Source organism: Poecilia reticulata, linkage group LG10, assembly GCF_000633615.1.
Source record: "Poecilia reticulata strain Guanapo linkage group LG10, Guppy_female_1.0+MT, whole genome shotgun sequence".
NCBI classification, from domain to species: domain Eukaryota; kingdom Metazoa; phylum Chordata; class Actinopteri; order Cyprinodontiformes; family Poeciliidae; genus Poecilia; species Poecilia reticulata.
Genome location: NC_024340.1, coordinates 16,700,418 through 16,713,046, shown reverse-complemented (window position 1 = coordinate 16,713,046; position 12,629 = coordinate 16,700,418). Strand labels below are relative to the sequence as shown.

Here is a 12,629-nt window from a genome sequence, read left to right as displayed (position 1 = left end):
ATAATGTATGAGTTAAAGTCAATTTATAAAATAAATGAACTTATGGAGATTTTTGAATTTATTGAGATGCATTTTGCATTTAAACATAATATGTGTTCAGCTTATTTTAAATTTACACCAACCAGGTCTGGGAACAACTTTGGATGGATGGATGGATGGATGGATGGATGGATGGATGGATGGATGTGGATGGATGGATGGATAGATGGATGGATGTGGATGGATGGATGGATGGATGGATGTAGATGGATGGATGGATGGATGGATGGATGTGGATGGATGGATGGATGGAGGGACGGACGGACGGACGGACGGACGGACGGACGGATGTTATCAGAAGAGAATATTTCTGAAAGTTTTACTGTATTTTGTAACATGACAATGTTGAATTTTAAGTTCCTTTCAGCAGAAATTCAAACTTCCTGATACAAACAGAACACAAGTTTATTCTTCCTGAATGTATTTAATCACATCTGCTTCACAGCTTTTGGTAGAAATAGAATAAATAGAGTTAAATGTGTCTCCTCAGCAGCTACTGTAGTAGATTCAATAGTTTGTTTCCTGAATAGCGTTGCTCTGTTCACCACACAGAAGAGAACAGAAATAAATATCATGATCTGCTTTAGGCCTAGCGGTGCTGCTAACTACAACATGCTGCTGTACAAACACAAGCATGTGACGCCTTCATTAAACATTTCCTTCTAGTTACAGTCAGAGACGTTTAGAAACTAATTCGGAAATGATTCGTTGGGTTCTCAACCTGACTCCTATGTAGACTCTGAAGCTTCCAGCTATAAAGTCTCTTTCAGTCAATTTCTTCTGCTCCAGTTGAGACAGAAAGGCTTTTTTTTTTTTTTTAGTTTCCATTAATGACACGTGAAGAACGTATGAGCTGGAGGAAAGTTTCTGTACAGGAGAAGAGTCTTTAAATGGCGCAGTGTTCGGAGTCCGTATGCATTAAGGCAGATAGATGTGTAAACAAACCTGCCGGTGAGCAGGCTGCGTCTCTCTCTCTCTCTCTCTCTCAGATATGGACGCACAGAAACGGCCAGAGCGAGTCCTAGCGCTAGTCCTGCTAGCCGGCGCTGTGGTCGTCCTTCCCTCGCCTTTCTTTTCTTCAACGCATCGTTCAGAGTTTGTGAAGAAAAGCCAGCAGAATCTGAGCGAGAGTCTCCAGACACCTGACGGGTCCTCAGGTGTTTCCATCGCTTGGAGCCGGCCTACGGGCTGTACGGTGGCGGTTTCTCGTCGGGGTGTTCGTGAGGCGGGGAGTAGCGAGGAGGGATCATGGTGGGCCAGAGGTGGCTGGCTCCAGACTGGGAGTCATCTGAGAGGCCTGAGGAGTCCGGGAACAGGAAGGGGCCCTGCAACCAAACAGGAAAACACCACTTACTCAGGTACATTTACTTAAGCAACTTTGTTTTTTAAAATGTACTTGTAGGAGTATTTTTACTTTTTACTTTTACTTGAGTAATTTTCTTATGAAGTATAGCTACTCCTACTTGAGTAAAATTTCTGGATAATCTACCCACTGAATCAAAAACCAAAACATTTTTTTTACCAAATTCAATATCTAGAAAATTCTTTAGAGTTTTTCTAGAAACTGGTGGCAGTTGGCAGGAAAGATCTCCTGTAGCAGTCTGTGTTACAGCCTCTAATTAAAGACACCCCAAAATAAAGGAAAAATATGTACACACACAAAACAAACAAACAATCATGCATGAGTAAAACCAGTTGACCAAACCTGGTGGAACTCAGCGTAGGTTGCTAGATAATGGGCGGGAGCTCTGCTTGGGTTGCTAGGAAATGGGCTGGGGCTCTGCTTGGGTTGCTAGGTAACGGGCTGGGGCTCTGCTTGGGTTGCTAGGTAACGGGCTAGGGCTCTGCTTGGGTTTCTAGGTAAAGGCTTATGAGGTGAGGGGCAGTTCTGTGACGTTACATACCGAAGGTTTTTGAAATGGCTCAATTTCCAGACACCAAAAAACATACATTTATTGAACAAAAAATGGCTGGATGTTCATGGAAGCACAAAAACATACAAATCTGCATAATATGTCCCCTTAAAAGGAAACAACACATTCACCAGTGAGCCACAACTTTGAAATGTTTTCATTATAAATAAAAAAAACTAAATAATGACCGCTGGAAATAATCAGCAAACCTCAGCCTTATTTTAGCATGAAATATATCAGTCTTAACATAGCTACTGATATAATTGATGTAATCTGAATCTATGCTGTTGAAAGATGTGTGTCGGCCATGTTTTCAGTGCACCTGCAGGTCGTAGGCGGTGTAAGGCGGCAGGCAGGGGGCAGCGTTGTGGTACAGGTTCAGGGCAGTGGTGGGAGGAGGAGGAGCAGGGGGGACGGGAGCAGCGATGGCCTCAGGTTCAGATGCAGTCTCTGAAGCAGGAGCAGGCATCTGGAACAAAAAACAACACAAACTGGTGTTTATTTACAGCAATCTCCTTTACTGTAGCAACTCTGCCAGAAACAAGAAAAGAAAAAAAATCCAGCTTTTAAAATCCAGACAAATTACTATTATTACTGGCACTTCTAACAATTTCTGTGCAGGACAATTATACTGAACATTTTTATTAATTCACAACAAGACAAGAGATTATACCACTTGAGTAAGACAGACATGTTGATATTAATCACAGGAACGCAGATACTTGCCTAAACTTGTCCATATGTACAATGACAGCATTAATAATTCGTTTAAAACAACTGGAAGGCTGACAAAGAAAAACAGTTTTATCATGCAGAGTGAGCAGGATACTAAGAAATATAAAAAATCTGCTGCAAAAAGTGGCATAAGCCTTTATAATTATTAGATGATGGTTATAAAGTTGTTTTTGAGACGTCAGGAAAAATCATTTCCTGTACTACAATTACAAATTTGTAAAATTTGCTAAGTGCTTCCCAAGGCAAATGGAAAATAAAGAAAAAGTCCATCTGATGACCACATATATGTGAGACAAAGAATAAAAAGTAACTATCTGACCATTATTTGGTGGAAGGACAGAGTTTATATATTTAGTATTTTATCCTAAGTTACAGCGTTGCCACAATATAGGATACTTTCTGTGACCATAGGGATGGAAAAGTGTGGTGTAAAACTGAAACAGCGCCTCCTACTGTGAATATGGTGCAACATCGGTGATGTTAGGACTTACAGTGTTTCTGCAGCTGATTGTCTGCTAGGAGAAGTGAGGAGAACGATTAATTATTTTAGCTATAAGCTATTAATATTTATTTTTATGGATCAGGAAAAACAGCTTTTATGGTAAAGAAACCCAAAAACCAAACTGCATCATAATTTATCATCCAACATGTGGACCAAATTCAGAGAGGTGAAAAATACTCACATTCTCTACTAAGTAGAAGTACAAAGATACGTGTCTGAAAAATATTCTAGTAAAAGTAAACATACAGGCTGAACTGTTTTACTGATGTAAAGGTAAAAAAGTACAAGTTTTGAAATGTTAAGTGCAAAAAGTAAAAAGTAACTTTCACCTTCAAGAATACAAAATGAGGCTAAAATAAGGCTTCAAAATGTTCAGTATAATTGTCCTGCACAGAAATTGTTAGAAGTGACAGTAATAATAGTAATTTGTCTGCATTTTAAAAGCTGGATTTTTTTTTCTTTTCTTGTTTCTGGCAGAGTTTCAATAAGGCTAAAATACTTCAAAAGTTCTGGTCAAACAAAGTACTTTTTTACTTTTGCTCACAACATGCACTGTGTTGGCAAAGAGATTCAAAAACAGATACAGATTCGGTCAAATTTTTCTGCAAATCAAACCTTTAGCAAGATCATTTATTGCACAAAACATTTGCATTTGTCACTAATCGTTCTTTGAGCCAAAAACATTGAGGGATGTTTTTAAAGACGGAGAACGTCTTGAATCTCTCAATGAGTTAATCTGTTGTTTATGGAGGAGGGCAGATAACCCAACAGTTGTACTCCAGTGAGAGTAGAACTACTTCAGCATATTTTTACTCACGTAAAAGTAAAAAGTAGCCCATACAAGAAATTACTCAAGTAAGAGTAAAAAAGTATATGGTTAAAAAAAAAAAAAGTATTCAAGTACTGAGTAACTGATCAGATTATCAATCATTTAAAAATTACATCATCAAATGGACCAAAATATAAAATTATGTGGAAGTTTTGGTATGTTAAGGACAAAAATTTGAACAATTCATATAAGTAACAAAATCAGGCAAAAGAAAATTTTTTCTTTCAATAAAAAAGATGCAGGTGTGCGTCTGTGAATTTTTATTTAAAACATGTTTGTTTTTCATTCAGCGGGTAAAAAAATCCAGAAATTTCACTAAAGTAAAGGTAGAAATACTTCAAAATAAAACTACTCAAGTAAAAGTAAGAAGCGTAGAAATACTTATATAAGTAAAAAAAAATGTAAAAGTTACTCAAGAAAATGTAATAGAGTAAATGTAACTAGCTGCAGCCCAACTCTAGTTGTTACTCAGGTTAAATCCTCCCTGCATTATTATTATTATTATTATTATTATTATTATTATTATTATTATTATTATTATTATTATTATTATTATTCTCCTTCTTCTTCTTCTTCTGCTGCTGCTGCTTTGGTGAATTGCCGTCACTATGACACACTTTTTTATATGAGAAGTGGATTCTTATCCTCGTTTTAATACGTCTCCACATCATTTTATTTTAATCATAGAAATAATGAGCCAAATGTGAAAATGTAAGGAGTAGAAAGTGCAGATAATTCTTTTAAAATGTAGGCAGTAAAAGTAAAAAGTTGTCAGAACGATAAATACTTGAGACCAGATATCAGTAAAATCCCTTTTCCTTTTGGACTTTATATCTTTGCCTACCATGTCCTTGAAGCCTCCCAGCACAGCCGCAGTGATGATGCCCAGAAAAAGCGCCACGATGTTCAGGATGGTCGCAGACCACAGCAGGTAGTAAAGGTGCACAACGTCCTGGCAGCTTTTCACATCTGTGTATTCATGGTAGCCTCCCATCACTTCTGCACGGCTGGGCCAGTGAGTGGGACAGAGAGGGGGACAAAGGTCACAGAGGTCACTGAGAGGGTCAGTGATTGGCTACTCTTCAGTTATCAGCAGGAAACTGTTATCAGGTTTTGATTTATGGTTGCAATCGTGGGAAAGGGTTTCACTGAGGCTTTGAAAAGTCGAGCAGAACTGAAATGGATGGATAAATGTCAGGTCAGCCACAAACAGAACATGCAGAGATGAACTGAACAACACTTTTCTATGATGGTGTTTATTATTCATAACAACTGCATCTACATGGGAAGAAAAATGCTGGACTGATCTACAACGGGCAGTATCGGTCTGGAGAAGGGACCTACTTCCAAATCATGGATGACTTCCTAAACTTTTTCAAAACATCTTTATTCTGAAGTCCCATAAGAGGTTCTCTGAAACAAAAGTCAAAAAGAAAATAAACATTCTTGTTCTGATACAATCAAAGCTGCAATGCAAACAAATCTCACGCTGAAAATTAGAGATGCACCGATTTGACTTTACTGGCTGATCCTGACTGGTACTTTATTTGGACAGATTCAGTTTTTTTTAAGTGCTTAATCATATGGGAAAGAATAAATAAAAACATAATGGAGGATTTTGGACAGAGGTAGTTTTGAATCCAACAGAAAACGAAGGAAGATCAAGAAGATCCCATTTTGGGATTCCCTGACTTTCTTCAAACTCAGAAATTTGTGAGAGTTCTTGATGTCTGACAACAAGGCGACCTTTAAATCCAGCATCAGGTAACTTAATTGGTGCATCTCTACTGGAAATCGAAACAATGAAAGAAGCACTTCAAACCACGTAGCCACAGTTTTGTCTTTGTTAATTTTAACCAAAGTTTTCCTCACCTCCCACAGTTGTAGAGGTCACAGCAGTAACAGGTGTTGCTCTTCACATGCAGCTTACACGACGATCGAGGCGTGTGGCACGGCACCTGGGGGTCACAAGCTGCTTTCAGCACCTTAACGCTGCATCGCTGCGGGATACGACAGCCTCACCCACACACAACTCAATGAAGAGAGAGTGAGACATAATAACGGTGGCTTACGTCACGCTCAGACGCAGAATCACTGGACAGATACCCACAGCGCCCGGCATGCAGAGGCCGGAGGTCCTGCAGGAGGACAAATCACATCGTGTTGGACTTTTTCAAGTAACAAAGTAGAATAAAAAGACAAAAAATAACTTTAATAAATATCAGGTTTCAGCTATTTAGACTCTGAAGCCTAATGTTACTCTAATGTGAATATTATTAAGAACCAGAAACAAAACATGGAGAAGCAGCATTCAGTTTTTATGTTCCTCTAATCTGGAACAAACGTCCAGAAAACTGCAAAACATCTGAAACACCGAGTTCCTTTAAACCGAGGCTGTTTAAAGCTGCCTTTTGGTTCATAATAACTGGGACACTGATCAATATATCTGATATATTTTAATGATGGGATTTGATTAAATGCAATGTTTACTGGTGTTTCATAATTTGCTACCATGTAATGTTTTATAGTGTAACAACACACTGCCTTGCTGCTGAAACAAGCTATGAAAATAAACTTGACTTAATAAATGAAGTGATAAACAACAAACAGGATGAACTTGTTTATTCATGTTGCGTCTTCTGGTTTGTTTGTCTCTGGTGTCCTGGGAAAAGATATATTTAGGCCTGCATGTTCAGCCTTGTTTGGTTTTTAAAAGAGTGAAAAATGATCAGGCTCAGAGCTGGACTTCTATTTTTATTTACTTAACTGTAAAACTACAAGTGTTGTAGAAACAAACACTTAAGGTTTTTATGTCTCTTTGTGACTCCAAAATAATAAAAACGTATCCATGACTGGTGTTTGTTCACCTAATTATACACAAACTACAACCAGGATGGAAGTTATTGAACTGGTTCACATTAAAATTAGGTTGATGGCAACGAGGCCTTCAAACTTCAAAAGATTAAAGATGAACCAACAAAATACCCATAAAACCTGCTAAATGTTTTTCCAGTAAATATAAGAAAAATTTAATTGAGGCAGAGCCACTCAAGGTTTTTTCATTATTTATTTTGAAAGGTATAAATCATTTTCAACATGCCAATTCTGTTAAAATGTGTTAAAATTGTCATCTTTAGCGACATACTTGTGTCATTTCCTATCAGAAACAAACGTTTTGGCTTACATGAATAATTATTCATGTGAATAAAATGTTATAATTTAGGGCTAAACCTCACGTCAACCTCTTTTTATATGCTCCAGTTCTGAATAGTGTGTGTATTGGTATCAATGCTTTGATATTCACAGTTTCTTCTGCGTTCGGACCGTGTGTGTTACCTTTGCTCTGGTCACATCTAAGAATAAATTACAAATCTAGGAATAAACTTTAAATGCCAGATCAACTGTCAGATGATTATTGGCTAAAATAATCAGAAAGTAGGTGGAGCCATCAGCTTCACTGTCAGTTTCAAGCAAACTGCAACCTGAGGTGAGTAAACAGAGTGAGATTATGTAATATTATCACTGTGATGTTTTAAGTTACATCTACATTGATTCAGTAGCAGTGACCAAACAAACGGTGTTTGCTATGAAGTTTAATTATTTTTATGTGACATTAATTCACCACATAAATGAAAATAAGACACTAAAAGTGCGGTTAGTGACATATGTAAGTGTTTACAAGCACTTCAGAGTAGAATTGCTTTTGTAGCATTTCAAACATGTCTGACTGGTCGGAGTCCCCAGTGTAGGATTTAATTATACCCTTTCTAGTATATATGTGATCTGGTTTAAAACCTAAAGACGAATGCGACGACCGTCAGTGGATCATTTTAATGGTTTATCTTTTATAACAGGATCCCTGTAAAGTTGAGTGTAAACTTACAAGAATCTTCCATTTTACTGACAAATGAAGATCCACTAATGGGGATGCTCCTTTTCACTCAGTCATTATTTAAGCACAATTGTATTAAACATGCATTAGTGATCACTTTGCATCATGACGGCTAATTTTACCCACAGCTAAATTTTTTTTTTCTGCCACCCATTTACTGCAGACAGACCTTACCGAGTCTTTGTAATGCTAGCTAACTCTAGTAGCTTTAGCTAGCATGTTATTTGTTTTAAAATAACACATAAAATGATTGGTTATACTTACAATGTGCCTCGCTGCAAAAACTCCATCAACAATAGCGCAGCAAAAGGCGGCAACTGCTCCGAAACTGATGAAGACAATAGATGCAACTAACTGTGGAAGAAAGCAGGGACGCATCAGCTTCAGGATAACTAAATGTATATTACATTTGTTTTATCACCGCTTGAGCACTTAGAGCCTTTAAATAGGACTCCAGAGTCAATGGGAATCCTCCCAAGAGGCGCCACTGATTAGGGATAAACTCTATTGCCAATATCTTGTCACTGAAGTTTTGATTTGATCTTTTAACATATTTCTGAATATAAATAACACATTTTCAGGTTTAGGCGTTGAATGTTTGGTCGATTATACCCTCTGGTTTTGGATGATGTGCACCTGAAAAGATTTTTGCTCCTAATTTTTTACTTTATGACGAGTAACTATGGAAAAACAGGTATTGTTTTTTTACAATTGCAAACAGCTGATTAGCGCCTCAAATGCTCAAATATTTGACCTACGACCCTAAATCCCAGAGGAGTTGAAAAGGAGGCTTCAAGGATGCAAAGAGAGAAGGAGGGAGTTCAACGTCTCTCTGACAGAGATTTGAAAAGAAGCAGCAAAAGCAAACAAGGTGGATTAGCAGTGCTTGCAGCTGATGGGACTGTCATACAGAAATCATCTTCAGTCAGAGGCTTCTTCAGATTTGCTGTGAAACTGACTGCTACTGGATTTGTTGTGAAACTGACCTGCTACTGCAGGTGATGCGCTCCTGCATCACCTGCAGGAACGCAGGTAATGCGTTCCTGCCCAACGCATCACCATCCACAGCGACTTTCTGAAAGTACTTGGATGACATGAGTAACAACAACATTTAATTTCCTTTTAATATTTTTGAACTAAACAGAATCTATAGTTCAAGAAGTGCTATTATTGTTGGATAATATACTAAACAGTGTTGCATAAATGCATCTACAGTATTTTCCGCACTATAAGGCGCACCTAAAAACCTTCAATTTCCTCAAAAGCCGACAGTGCGCCTTATAACATGGTGCGCCTTATATATGGACCAATATTGAGCCACAACAGATCTAGCAACTATGGTTTTGCCCCGTAGAAGAAGCGTGCGGTGCATGCTGGGATAGTTGTCAGAATGCTGGTTTGTTAATAAAGTTTGATAATACATTTAAATCCATGGGGGGAGAGAGGCGGGGAAAGAGAAACAGAGACTGTGGTGGCAGCATGTTGATTGGTCTGTGTTACCCAGAATGCAGTTGGGCACAATTTCGCAACACCAACACCGTGAGTGAAACAACTACTGAGGCACCCTACTATATAAAGTACTCAGAGACCACTTTACAAATGTAGATGTAATTATAGAGTATGGAACAAATTAGCTATGTGCTAGTGTTCTATGTGCCTTATATATAAAAAACGTTTTAAAATAGGACATTCATTGAAGGTTCGCTTTATAATCCGGTGCACCTTAATAGTGCGGAAAACGGTACGGTACATATTAACGCAATATTTAGCCAGCTGGACAGAGTCTCTTGGACACAGATGGCAAAAGGTCCCACAGTGTAGGAGTACAGATGAAAACATCACAACGGATGTCACCATCACAAGATATTCTAAATCACTGACGGATGCAAAGCAGTGAGCAGTTTCAAATGAAAATGTTTCGGCCTTTCAGTGACACAAAAACAGCAAGCATTGAGTTGCACTCACGCCTGTTTACAAAAGTTCTGCATTGAAAGAGGAAAGAAACCCTAATGACACCACTTACTGAGGAAAAAGAATCAAACAAAATTAATGGATCTCAGTGGTACTTTAGAAATTAGATTTGGTCTTTTTTCTCCTGCCATGTTTCCCAGTCTCCTGGCACTCTGTTCTGCATGTTTCAGATGTTTTCCCGATGCAACACCCGACAGCCAAAGGAGTAAATTATGTCAGCAGCTTGTCATCGACTCCAGCAGAGGCCTGTTTACTCACCAAGCAGCAGCAATCAGGTTTACTGAAGCAGATAAATAAATAACAAATACATTCACTATTTTTGTATGTCTACAAAAACACATCCTGGATTTTCAAGGGATGAATGGAACTGAAGGAAGCAGAAGGAAAACTTTTTTATTAATATTTTTGGTTTTTATAAAGCATAAAACTTTATAAAATGAGGAGAATGTAAAATTCACTGCAAAAACACACAATTTTACCAAGTGTTATTGGTCCAGTTTATAGTGCAAATATCTTAATAAACTTCAAACAAAGCTAAACTAATTTACAAGAGACTTTCAGAAAGATACAAGAGCTTGTTTTAAGTAAATAATTCCCACTAGATATTTATACTTATACCAAGATATTTTTCCTATAAGTGAAATAATATTTTTTCATCAGCATTAAAATATTACTGACTTGCTGAAAAGTTACTTATAACTACATAAGTTAGTTTTGTTTTATGTCAAAAATAATAAGATATTTGCAATGGAAACTAGAGCAAGAATATTTGGTAAGATTTTTAAATTTCATTTTCACAGTAATACTGTAAACTATCAAAATAAAATTCTAAGCATACATCCAATCTTTTCAATCAGTGGCTAAAAGAAATGGGCCTTTTTGTCACTATTATGAATCAAAAAAGTAGTAAATCGTTAATATATATACTAATATATTTACAGTATACATTAAAAATGTTTCAGTTAAAAGGAACTGTACCTTCAATTGTGTCAGTGATGTTTTAGTAAAAACAATTGTTTCTTGAGATGGGATTTGTGATCAGCTTTTGTTTGCTGCTGTAATCAAATGTGTTTAAATTTAATGCTTTTTACAAACCTTTAGCAGGGACGTAACACCTGGGAACATATGGTTGGTGCAGCGGTTTAGATAAAAGCTACAAACCATAAAAATAATGACGATTATTCCAACAATCCAAAAATTGTACTCAAGTAAAAGCAGCACAACTTCAACTTATTTTTACTCAAGTAAAAGTAAAAAATGTAAAGTTGTGTCCAAATTCTGCTGTTTTAAAGACTGAATTTTTAATTTTTTTCTCCTGCTAGAGTTTTGAAAAGATCAACTTGAAATTTCCCAATGTATGATGTCATTTAACTAAAAAAAGAATTACTTTATATAGATTACAAATACCAAACTCATAAAAAAGATGCAAAGTAACAGAATGACAAAATGAACAGGATTTTTTTTAAATAAAAAAAATGATATATATAAATGACATGATTACAAAATAACAGATTCAGGTATAGCACTTTTCCAAATCACACAAAAAAACTATAAAACTAATACTTCAGTAATGCAAATGTACTGTATTTTAGAAGAGAGTGAATTACTTGTGGTGTTAAATTACTCAGCAGATAGAAAATAACTTCAGGTGTGTTTATCTAATGCATTTACTCACAGTGGGACGAGCATCCAGAAATTAAGAGTGGAAACACATCATAAAAATATTACTCCAATAAAAGTAAAACGATCAGTGACCACTGCTAAAAGTAAACTGAAGTAAATACCTCTGCAACAGTCACGTTCAGTCCTCTGAACCCTGACCAGATGGTGCAAACCTCCAAACTGAACGCGTATCTATTTCTCATGTTTAGGAAAAGATGTAAGTCGTCTAGATGTGCAGCCTGTCATCACTTTTTATGTAACCTGCAATAACATTTCAGCAATGCGCTGCAGCTCAGTTTGCTGTATCACTGGACCGGACCTCCTGCTGCGCTATAGGTAACTATAGCGCCACAGCATAAAGCCATCCATCAGTTTTGACGGGCCGAACCTGGCACCTCCCACCTGTTCTGCTCATCTGCAGTTTCCTCCCACCCTCATTTTGGCTGCAGACATCTGTCTCCTCCATTTACAGCCCGTTTCTATTTCTGGCTGCGTTCGCCCTCAACTCACCCCTCACAGTCCCGTTTATTTGCAACAGTATGCAACGCAAATCTCCTCAGCCCAGTTTGGACTCACAGGCTCAACTGGAATGGATAAAAAAGGACCAGCAAACACAAAACACAGCAGAAATAAAGGATGTAAATCCTCTTACCATCTGCCTCTTGTTCTCTATCAAATGAGCACCGATGATTCCCAGAAAAGAGCCAAAGCCGAGCTGGAAAGAAAGAAAATATTCTGTTACAGGAGATCGTTCATATGGCGGTGAATTTGAGCCACATTAGAAATCAACAAAAAAGACGTATAAATTTCCACCGAAAAAAGGCGGAAATTTGAGACTAATTGCAGAAATTTTCAAGGAAAAATAGCAAATTTCTGTTTTTGAAAAGTCAAAAATTTTCTAGAAAAAAATTCAGAAACTTTTAAATTAACCTCTGAAAATTTCTCAAAAACCCAGAAATGTCTGAGTTTCAAAAACCAAAAATCTGAAATTTCCATCCATCCATCCATCCATCCATCCATCCATCCATCCATCCATCCATCCATCCATCCATCCATCCATCCATCCATCCATCCATCCATCCATCC

The 12,629-nt window shown here is 37.3% G+C and overlaps 1 protein-coding gene and 1 long non-coding RNA gene across 4 annotated transcripts in view; one reads left to right on the top strand and one right to left on the bottom strand.

The window, feature by feature from the left end:
• Positions 1-42: 42 nt before the first annotated feature.
• Positions 43-933, top strand: LOC108166664 (uncharacterized). The gene is made up of 2 exons (XR_001777031.1): positions 43-185; positions 294-933. It is a non-coding gene; the product is annotated as an uncharacterized LOC108166664 (long non-coding RNA).
• The window catches only part of tmem255a (transmembrane protein 255A), a 19,213-nt gene continuing 7,013 nt past the window's right edge, over positions 430-12,629 (bottom strand). For 2 of the 3 annotated variants that reach the window (XM_017307262.1, XM_008420629.2), the window contains 8 exons: positions 12,196-12,258; positions 8,175-8,264; positions 6,091-6,156; positions 5,891-5,976; positions 5,363-5,431; positions 4,863-5,025; positions 2,275-2,421; positions 430-1,364 (listed from right to left, as the gene is read on the bottom strand). In XM_017307262.1, coding sequence (XP_017162751.1) covers positions 1,221-1,364; positions 2,275-2,421; positions 4,863-5,025; positions 5,363-5,431; positions 5,891-5,976; positions 6,091-6,156; positions 8,175-8,264; positions 12,196-12,258 — 828 coding nt within the window. In that variant the 3' untranslated portion in view covers positions 430-1,220. The remainder of the gene's footprint in view (positions 1,365-2,274; positions 2,422-4,862; positions 5,026-5,362; positions 5,432-5,890; positions 5,977-6,090; positions 6,157-8,174; positions 8,265-12,195; positions 12,259-12,629) is intronic. The other variant, XM_008420631.2, reaches the window with a different exon arrangement.